Here is an 11,511-nt window from a genome sequence, read left to right as displayed (position 1 = left end):
TGGTGAAACCCCGTCTCTGCTAAAAATACAAAAATTAGCCAGGCATGGTGGCACATGCCTGTAATTCCAGCTGCTCGGGAGGCTGAGGCAGGAGAATCTTGCAGTGAGCCGAGATAGCACCACTGCACTCCAGCCTGGGTGACAGAGCAAGACTCCGTTACCTAAATAAATAAATGTGTGCTTCAGTGCAAATTACAACACTTAATATGAAATCTGTAGAGTTGCTAAATATTGAGCTCTGATTATTACATGTATTTTTTAAATATTTGATACTCAAAAACCAGTTTATCCCTGCTTCTTAATGTAGTTTAAGTTAACCCATCTTAAATTTATTACATAAAACAAAGCTTTTCTTAATGACTTCAATTCAGCAAACATTTATTGATATCTAGTACCTACTCTCAAGAAACTCATAGGAAAATTTAAATTCGTATTTTGTTTTGTTATTAGATATATTTTTTCTTACAAAGTAATATCTATTAGTAAATCATATGTAATTTCAAAGAAATTTTAAAATATCCTTTTCATCTTAGTTCTTCAGTCTTACCCAGATCAAGAAGACAAGACCAGAAAGTAAACATTTTGAGTTCATAATGCCTTGGTAATAGCTATAAAAGTTTGACAATCATTATTCAAAATAGCCTTGTCATTTGTTTAGCTATAAACAGGGAATCTGCAGTATAGAGCAGTCAAGAGATTGGTCCATATGGTCCAGTGAGTGAGAGTCAGGCTTTCCAACTATATTTTCCTCAAAAATCTAACTGCTGGTTTGTTTTCAAAAGAAAAACCTTGACATTATCCTGTTACATTCTGATTCATTTTTATCTCTATTGCCTAAGAGAGTTCTTAGTATATTATAGATTAATTTCCACTGGGTCAATTAATAAGTTACCATATATATTAAAGTCCACTGTAACAAAGTATACTGCATTTGTTCAGTTAACCAATATGACTGCCTGCTATATGCCAAACAGCATGCTAGTCCCTGTGTGCACAGAGATGAACATGGTTTCATTCTCATTGAATTGACAGTCTTAAGGAGAGAGACATTAAACAAGTAAATTACTGGTTTGTTAAGATTTAAAATATTCTAAAATATTAAGAGGGAATGCGTCTTTCCTCCATGTGAAGGAAGCTCCAGCAGCATAACACTGTCGTCACTCTTCATCCCCTTATCCACTCTGCCCTAGGTAAAGTGACTTGCCCAATTGTAAATCTGGAAGGAGAAACAAGGTGCAATTAGCCCACTTCCTCCCCACTCCTGTTTGGGACCAGCCCATCTGAAGAGACATTCATTCTGTTCTGCTTCTATGGGATCAGGCTCTGCCTCTGCAGGATGAGGCCTGGCCCAGTAGAGCAATGCTTGAGACAGGGTAAATCTGTCCAATTCTAGAGTTCAGTGATAAGAAGCTTACTGGCCTTAAGATGAAACCCATATTCTCTTGCTGAGCACAGTGGCACACATCTATAGTCCTAGCTGCTTGGGAGGCTGCGGCAGCAGGATTGCTTGAGCCAAGGAGTTCATCAAGGCTAAAGTGTACCACGATCATACCTATAAATAGTCACTGCACTCCAGCCTGGCAACACATGAGACTCTGTCTCCTAAAAAAAAACTTCTCCAATAGTTTTATCAGCAAATAAAGGTGTTTTTTAGGCCTCTATATTAGTTTATTCATTCTTCATCTTAGTTATATTCACAACCCAGAATGGAAAGGAGGTATGCCATTTATTGGACCTTCTCAAGCCCCAACAAATAAATATACTTATTCCCAGGTTATACAGCCACTAAATATTAAATAGATCTGCGTTCTTTCTCATTGTAGGGGTTTAGCAAACAAAGTGCTTTGTATCCAATAACAGAAGAATAGAAATATGCATACCATACCCTGTCCCCATTACTTTTAGATCCTATATCCTTTCCATGAAACTTCATTTTGATGGTGGTTCTGGGGTTCAGGTAAATTTTTGTTTCGGTGATGGAAATATATGAAATAAGGATGAGAGGATTGTGTTTCTATATGCCTTAAAACTATACCTCTATTCCAGCACTTGCACTTCACTATGAAACCGCAATTATACGTATCTTTTTCCTACACTAAACTACAAGTTCTCAGAAGGCCTCTAGACACATGTGAGGTACTTGTTAAATGCCTGTGGAATAAATGATACTCATAAATCTCAGTTGACCTTAATCCAAACTTTTTAATATTTTAAATATTTAATTATGGGTATGCTGAAAATACTGCATTCATACTGAGTGAGCGTAATACACCTTTTAGGCATTTTCTATGAGTGGTAAGAAGCCTCCACAAGGATTAGCTACTTTCACCATGTTTATAGCCACAGTGTAGATCCTAACCTGCCTATCCATACTGCTTTGGTGACAAAATAGGCCAGGCAAGAGTATGTAAGGACTTGGCAAGAGTCAGGAAAAACCCTCACCTATTGGAAAAACAATTAAAAGCTTATAATGTTGTCAAACTTGAAGAATTTGGATATGTAACACTTGTTTATTTTTTAAGTATTTTTTAATATTTAAAAAAAGGGCAGTGGGAAAGGCTGTAGTCATTATCACTGAAACTACTGATTGCTATTTGGAAAAAAAAATAGCTATCATTGACTATATGAGAGCAAATATGCTAAATAACATATATGTGCTCACCTATTTTCACAGCTCTCCTCTTAGGTAGATGGTATCCTCATTTTACAGCTGAAGAAACAAGTTTAGCCAAGTGAAGTAACTTGTCCACAGTCCCCCAGCAAGTAAGTCACAGGGACTCAGGTCTTTAACTCCAAATCTCACCCTCTCATGCTGTCACTCAATATACTAGTAGGGTTCAACCTGAGTACTCTTTCTCATGAGATGGACAATCTACTAAGTCATAGGAACAAAATAACTTAAATCTCTTTAATATCCTTTTTTTTTTGTTTCATTAACCTAAATGTGTCAATAATATAGGTATATGATTTATGAATAAATATACATAATTTGGGAATTGTATTATAATTTTAATTTAGCTGCTGTAACAAGATCCAGAATAGTAGTGGCTTAAATAAGATTAGGTTTATTTCTCTCTTACAGTCCAATGTAAGCATTCTAGGGCTAATATGTCAGCTCCATGGTGTCAAGGCCCTTGCTCCTTATTTTACTGCTCTGCCATCCTGGTGTTGCCCTCATTCACAAGGTCCAGTGGCTGACTCACCACCACATCCACATTCCAGAAGAAGAAAAGAGCAAGAGGTGGCATTATAGCCATGACCCTAAGGTTTTACGTAACATTTTTGCTCACAACCTTCTGAACACAACTTGGTCTCTTGGCTGCAAAGGCAAGCTGGGAAGTTAGTTCTTATCCTGCGTGGCCACAGACCACATAAATCCTTCCCACTACAGAAGAAGGGAGAATGGATTTTGGAGGACAATGAGGGAACCTCTGCCACAGGGTGTGTATGCTTTTATTACAACACTATTCTGGTGTTTTCTACCTCACTGGTACAGGAAGAAATTAGAGAAAACTGGAGCAAGTACAACAAACTATTTCCAGGGTTGGGATTAACTTTAGCATCAAGTTAGAGGAGAAAAGTAAGGCTGTCTGTAGTCCCAGAAGGGGAGATAAATGGTTTTGAAATCCCAGTAATGGTTAAGAGAATGCAGACTTTTGCTGCCAAGGTTAGAATCCCAGATCAGCATTATATAATCCTCGGCACAACTACTTTATCTATAAAATATACCTACTTCATATGGCTCTTGTGGGAATTAAGAGATAGTTAAAGGCTTGGCACAAATCTCACACAAAGTGCCCAATAAATGTGCTTTGCTGACCAAAAAACAACTATGGCTTTCAGTTCAGTTCTGACTTCAATTCCCTCTTTTTTCCTACTTGCCTCTATTTTCTCTTCTTTTCCCTCCAGCTAGCAAAGAATTATGACTCTCTTGGGGCCAGCTCTGTGGCTCCTGTCTCCCCCTGAAGATCTGTCGCTGGTTTTGGGCTTCCCTGGCAGGAGCCCTCTCACCATACCCCAGACTTCCCACCCTCTGGACCCTTGCATCTATCTCACATGGACACTAAAGCCATTTTGACCTAGTATCAGAACTAGTTTGCCCTGACAAGAGTGCCTTTGATTGCTGAAACCAGTTCAGCTGGCTAAGGGTCTGTAAGCAAGTGTTAAAAAATGACTCACCTATCCTTTTAATAACCCTTATATTCACTATTTTTAGTTCTTCTGTGGCTTTCAATCTATAGTAATAACAGTTGTCAACATTTATTGGGCACTTTGTATAAGATCTGTTCCAAGTCCTCTACTACCTCTTAATTCTCCCAATGACAGCCATATGAGGTAGGTATATTTTATATAAAGAGATTAAGTAGTTGTGCCTAGGATTACACAACAATGCAGAGCTGGGATTAACCTTGGAAGCCAAAGTTCATTTTTTAACACTTGTTTACAGACCCTTAACCTGCTGAACTGGTTTCAGCAATCAAATGCACTCTTGTCACAGCAAACTAGTTCTGATGATACCATGTCAAAATGACTTTAGCGTCCACATGAAGTACATGCAAGGGTCCAAAGGGTGGGCAGTCTATGGAATGGTGAGATGGCTGCTGCCAGGGAAGCCCAAAACCAGTGACAGATCTTCAGGGGGAGACAAGAGCTACACAGCTGGACCCAAGAGTTATAAATCTTTGCTAGCTCATGGAGGGAAGAGAAGAGAAAAGAGAGGGGGGTAGGAAAAAAGAGGGAATTGAAGTCAGAACTGAACTGAAAAGCCATAGTTGTTTTTTAGTTGGCCAAGCACTACTAATCTTTAAGATCAAGGAGAAAAAGAGGAAAAAATAAAGCCAAGTGTTTCTTATCCTGTCCAATCTGCCTCTTCTCTATATTCTTAAAAAGCTTGCAGTTACGCCATTTGAAAAAAAATTTTTTTAAACATATCCACACTAGAAGTGAAAGGTACTCTCTAGAAAGTGAAAGAAATATAATTCTATTGTGGAACCATAATTGAATTTTTAATAATTTTTAATATCTAGAACTAGATTTCTTTTGATTACTATACCAGCTAATATTTTAAAGCTTATGTGAATACTTGTAAAATTAATTACTCATAAATCTCTTGACTTGCCTGTGTAGAGGTATATAAGAAGAATATCGGGAGAAGGTGCACAACTGAGTCCGTGTCATTTAAAAAATCTCTAAATCTCTTTAATATAACATTTCTGCCATCAGAATTGGAACAGAAGCATATCAGAGTAATTCTGAGATAGTTTGTATAGACTCACATTTATATCAATTTTTTTAATGAAAGAGAAAAATCTAGCAGGTCAATTTAGTTATTTCACTGATCAGTACCTTCTCACAAACACCCCTCCAGAAGAAACCTTTTTTTTTACTCGCCTCTTCTCTTTGTTTGACTCACAAGAAGCGCTGTCTTCCTATAAGCAAAGGAAAAGAGGGTCAAATACAATTTTCATGCTAGCACACTTTTCGTCTTTCTACATTGCCTGTTCAAAAGAAAAAAAAATTAACCATGCTAGTATTTTCAACTCTGATTAAATTTCTTTTAGGATTTTATGTGAATAAATTCCCAAATGTGAAGTAACAGTGCATTATATTGTGCTGAATCATATCACTAGGAGGCACCTTAAGAACTAGAGAAAGAATATAGAAAATTTAGTGGGTAAGAAGTGGCTACTTGTCAGATATAGCCAATTTTCCGTCTTATCTCATTAAGTTTTATCTCTACCTAACAGATCCCCAGACACTAATATTTAACAACATACTGGTAACTGCAAGTGTTAGTATGTCATCTTATGGATTCTTTTGCCAGTCCCATAGTGCTGCGAATCATTCCCTAGCTTCCCCGCTTCCCTCTTTTGTTTTTGTACTGCATCCCTCTACTGCTCTAGTCTCATTTTTCACTTTGCCTGGTCTCCTGGTCTCACTGTTTCTAAATATTTCTTATCCATCTTGGTATTCTTAAGACCCAGCACAGAAGAATCAATAAATACCATGGGAAGGAGCAAGCAGGGCTAGAAACACAATGGATGGTCACTAGATATTAATCATCTTTGAGTAATTCTTCTAATCAAACATGCTCTGCATCTAGTTAGGCAGGCCAGCTCCAAACACAGAGGCTCCAAGAACAGCACAAGGTGCATATCCCTGGGGAGAGCCCATGGCTGGAGTTAGTTCCCCAAGGTGTTCCTGCCCACACCTTTTCTAATGAGTCCAGTTAGTTTAACTCAATAGTGTGTGAACACGTAAGTAAGCTGCCATTATCCAACACCGCCTGGAAAAACAACCATGCATCTGGTCCCTCCCATATCCCTCAGCTGCAAACTTGAGAGTAGGATAAACTTCTAGCTTTCTCTTACAGTGGCCAGGTGTTTGTGGGCATAGGGTAATACAGATGGTCTCTTGAAAAAAAGTTTAGTGGCTAGTCTGAAGAAAAATAACAAACCTTTGATTGGGACTTAGCATATGATACAACTGTTCTTCATACTATACATACAAAATCAAGTGTAGTAAGTAGCATTACCAGTATTTTAAAGATGAGGCCAGGTGCGGTGGCTCACGCCTATAATCCCAGCACTTTGGGAGGCCAAGGCAGGCAGATCACTTGAGGTCAGGAGTTCAAGACTAGCCTGGCCAACCCTATCTCCGCTAAAAACACAAAAATTAGCTGGGCTTGGTGATGCACACTTGTAATCCCAGCTACTCAGGAGGCTGAGGCAGGAGAATCGCTTGAACCCAGGAGACAGAGGTTGCAGTGAGCCAAGATTGCGCCACTGCACTCCAGCTTGTGCGACAGAGCAAGACCCTGTCTCAAAAAAAAAAGAAAAGAAAAAAGAAAAACACTCAGGTGGGGCAGGAGTTTAACCTAATCTAACTAGATGAAACTAGAAAAAGAATATAGAAAATTTAGGGGGAAGAGGTGGCTACTTGTCAGATGTAGCCAATTTCCTAGTGCTTTAATAGAGTTATGACTTCCAGAAACAGGCAGGGTATGGTGGCTCACATCTGTAATCCCAGCACTTTAGGAGGCTGTGGTGGGCAGATCACTTTGAGCTCAGGAGTTTGAGACCAACCTGGACAACAATCCCCTCTCTCTACAAAAAAATACAAAAAAATTTAGCTGGGCATGGTGGCTCATGCCTGTAGTCCCAGCTACGCATGAGGCTGAGGCTGGACGATTGCTTGAGCCTGGGGACTGGAGGTTGCAGTGAGCCAAGATCATGACCCTGAATGCCAGCCTCGGCACAGAGTGAGATAATGTCTCAAAAAAATTAATTAAAGACTTCCAAAGACAGCAATACTTATTTTTCTTTACCTTTTATGTATTAGAAGAGGATTCCAAATTTTCCAAAGTCCCTCCTAACACCAAATATGTAACTTGTTCTATCAAACCAAGTCTTAAAATACAACTTCAAAAGAAAATATGTGCTTGGCATTCAACAGGCCTTCCATAAGTGTTCACTGAAGGTTCCAAATCTCCAAATTCTGAAAGTTTCTGCATTTGGAGAACATTTTTCACCAAGATTACTCGTTTCTTTATCTTACATCATAGCCAAGAAATATATTTCTCCCCAATACATGTTTTCTCCTAAACTCAATAGAACTGTATATTAAGATACTAAATACATGAATCATAATGCTTAGGCACCAAAAGCAATTCTAAATGTAAATGCAGTCTATTACTACAACAAAATTAGACAAAAATCCTTGTGGGGAAAATGTAGGTATTTTTTTGCCCTGAAAGAACAGGTTTGTCGAACAGATTAAAATTCTACACATAAAACTGTTGAAAGAGTTTATGGATCTACAAATTACTGCTGGGATATATGGAATTCTTATTTTTCAAAAAGCCTATGCACTCTGAGAAATTCTAGACAGCATATGAAACTATAAGAGAATTCCACCTTCTTGCTTACCAGTACAGACTCTTCTTAACAGTGTCAAAACTAACCCTTCTCCCCCAAAAAAGTAGGGTATAAACAAAGAGAAAGAAAGGGAAATCACAAACTTTTAGAACTTCCCCAAGCTAAGAGTTGAACATGGATAAACTCACTGAAGTCCTCAAATTGCTCCATGGGCCACTCTAGGTACATAAGCTAGGATGTCATAGGTCAGAGAGAAGCCCAGCAGAGACCACATCAAAGTTCAACCTTGTTCCAGACCTTTGTAGGTAGAAAATAAGATTAAGTGAAACATGGAAGGTAACCATGGAATATTACCGGTTCCCGGTCAGTCACTCTTGATTAGCAAACATGGCCCAAAGCTGTAGATCAAGGACTTCCTGAATAATACTGGTTCTGGAGACAGAAGCTATGAGTTCAGTGCTACATAATTCTCTCTGTGGACAGACAGCTCTGCCAAAGCTATTACATTATATTTAAGTATATGTATTAAGTATATATCTAAATATATATTATACTTAAAATATTAGTTTAAATTTAATGTTTTAAGTACAATATATATACCAAAGAGCACAAAGAAAAAAAAAGGTACAGCTTGATGAATTTTTACAAAGTGAACACACCCCTGTGACCATGACTGAGATAAAGAGATTAGACATTACCAGCATCGCAGAAGCCTCCATTTGCCCCTTCCTAGGCACTACTGACTTGATTTATCTTACTGATTTGTGGACTACATGTAATCACACGGTATGTATTCTTTCATATTGTTTCCTTTTAGTCAGCATAGTGTTTGTGAGATTCATTCGTGGTGATGTGTAGAGTAGCAATTCACACATTTTCATTGCTATATAATATTCCATTGTATGAATATAGCAAAATGTATTGATTCTTACTGTTGAGGGAATTTTTAGATGATTCTAGTTTGAGAGATATATGTAATAATGCTGACAAGAACATTATTGTATATATTTTTGGTGTCCATCTGTGTACACAAAGAAACATGTACTAATTCCACTAGGAATTAATTTTCCAAAGTGGTAGCCAATTTACACTGCCACCACTGGTGTATAAAATCTCCAGTTGTTCCACATCCTCACCAGCATTTGGTAACGTCTGTTTCAATTTTTGCCATTCTGATGGGTATATATTGGTATCTTGTTTGGGTTTTAATTTACATTTCTGATAACCAGTGATTTTGAGCACAATTTCATGTTTATTGGCCACTTGGATATCTTCTTTTGTGAAATGCCTATGCAAGTCTTGCCCAGTTTTTTTACTGGACTGTCTTTTTCACGTTGATTTATATATTCTAGATACAACTTCTTTTTCAGATAGGAGAGAAGAAAGAAAAGCAGAGAGAAAGAAAGGAAGTATGTTTTTCTACACTTTGGCTTGCCTTTTCAAGTCTGTTCATATAATCTTTGATGAACTGAAGTCTTATTTTAATGAAGTCCAGTCTACACATTTTTTTCCTACCCCAAGGTCATGAAGATATCCTATGTTATATTTTATCATCTCAACTTCCAATTTAAGACATATCTTGAAATATATGTTTGAACTTATAGTGTAACATTTTAACAAAATTCTTACCAATTTTTAAGTTTTCATAAGTAAATTAACCCTAAAATTAATTTACTAAATTAATTTACTAAAATTAAAAAGCTATCATCAAAAGTTTTTAAAGAAAAATTTTCAAAATAAATGTTCTTAAAAGCACAGAAAGAGGGAATGTGAGGGGTTTATAATAGCAGTAACAAGTGGTGTTAAAAGCATAGACTTGGGGCTAGACAGGTTGAAATCATGGCTAGCCATCTAACAAGCTTTGTAACTTTATAAATTGTTTATTTTATCTGAGAGTTGATTTCTTCATTTATAAAATGAAGATGGTATCTGCTGAATATAAAGTCTTAACACTAAGCCCAACATACTCAAAACCTGTTGTTAATGATGACTAAGATGATGTTATTAACATAAGTTAAGTGATCTTATAAAACTTAGATTTTCAGTACTGTGGGTAAAGTAAGTGCCCAATCATGCTGTGATACAGATGACAAGAAGCCCTCAGACCAGTACAAGGTGCTTGATAGAAGGAGAGATCACGTGTGACCAGGGAGACTAGGAAAGGGGTGATAAATGAGATGGCTCCTAGGGGATTTTACAGAGTCAACAGGCAGTTTTCAAGGTATATGGACAAATTGAACAAAGGCTTAATGATGGGAAAGCATAGGGTAGCTTAAGAAAAAATAAGCTATTAATATATATATAGGAGAATAGACAAAAATAAGGTTGGTGAGGTAGGTTAAGGCTGAATGTCAAACTGAAGAATCAGTACTTATTCAGGTAAGGAAGATTTTCAATCCAAGGAGTGACAAGAAAATCAAGCTGACCACTGTGAGTCAAATGGATTTGGATAGGGAAGGAGTAAATACCAAAATTCTATCACAGTAGTTCAGATAGAAAGATATAGAAACCTAAACTAGGGAAGCAGTGAAAGTAGAGAGCATGTTCCTACCTACAGGATGGACTCACTTTTTGTATGATCTAAAGGAGAAAACATGGCTAATCATTAAGAGTCCAAGACTGGGTAGTTGAGAAAATAGTGATGCCATTAATTTAAATGCAGAGATAGGGGAGAGAATCTGGTCTTGATATTGAGCTTGGTTCCGGACATTTTTTTTTAATTCAAGCACCACCAGGAATTTCGGGTGGAAATGTCCAGTTGACGAGCAGTGGGAAATACAGGTGGGGAGCCCTAGTGGGGACACAGTACTAAAGTATGGATTTGATAGTCATTTCCACAGAAGTATTAGAAAAATATAATGTGGAGACAGAGATTCTGAGTTTGCTCCTGCCTTACACTAGCTGTATGCTCTAACAAGACTCTCAACTTCTCTGAGCCTCTGCTCTCTCATTTATAACATGGGATCAAAAATATATATATCATTCTACCTCCTCATAGGGTTGATGCAGACTAAAATGAGATAATATCTGAGAAAGTGCTATAAAAACAGCTGTTATCAAAATACCATTTAAGTGCTTTATATATGTCAAACTATCCTAGGAAACTATTCGAATAATTTTTTTTCTCAGTAAAAATTATCCTATTGCAGATTATGTTGGGGGCTGAGGATCTTAAGGTACAGTAGTATGCAATCATAGGTCCTGACCAGAAGGTGGCAGGAGAAAGACTTAGTCAGAGCTTCTTGAGGATTCCATATTTATAATCCTGAACGAAAAGTTCATTTTACTTATACATTACATATAATTAGACTCCCAAATAAATTCTTCCTATCCTTAGCTGCATGTGGCTCTACACATTTATTTATCCACTGACCATGTCAATTCATCTGTAATATAGAAAATGGAAAAAAAGAAAGGGAGTAAATAATACAATGACTACTATATAGTGAATACCTCTGCGTGCTAGAAACCAAATTCAGGATTTCTACACAATATTCCATTTAACATCAATACAATTCCATGAGGTAGGTATTATTATTCCTCATTTTAAAGATGAGGAAATTGAGATTCAAGCTTTTGCAAGTGAAAATAAGCAGTGCCAGAGTTGCAGCTGCCATGAAAGCTCAGTGACATT

At 37.3% G+C, this 11,511-nt stretch overlaps 1 protein-coding gene across 7 annotated transcripts in view; it reads right to left on the bottom strand.

The window, feature by feature from the left end:
- Positions 1–361: 361 nt before the first annotated feature.
- Positions 362–11,511, bottom strand: part of ANKRD42 (ankyrin repeat domain 42) — a 69,031-nt gene continuing 57,881 nt past the window's right edge. For 5 of the 7 annotated variants that reach the window (XR_010147098.1, XR_008537804.2, NM_001280033.1 and 2 more), the window contains 1 exon segment: positions 5,175–5,429. Coding sequence is in view for 5 of the 7 variants with exons in the window: in NM_001280033.1 (NP_001266962.1) it covers positions 5,340–5,429 (90 nt within the window). In the remaining 2 variants the exon portion in view is untranslated. 7 annotated transcript variants of the gene reach the window in all.

Source organism: Pan troglodytes, chromosome 9, assembly GCF_028858775.2.
Source record: "Pan troglodytes isolate AG18354 chromosome 9, NHGRI_mPanTro3-v2.0_pri, whole genome shotgun sequence".
In the NCBI taxonomy this organism is placed as follows: domain Eukaryota; kingdom Metazoa; phylum Chordata; class Mammalia; order Primates; family Hominidae; genus Pan; species Pan troglodytes.
Note: the sequence above shows the minus strand (reverse complement) of the source record. Positions and strands in the feature narration are given on the sequence as shown.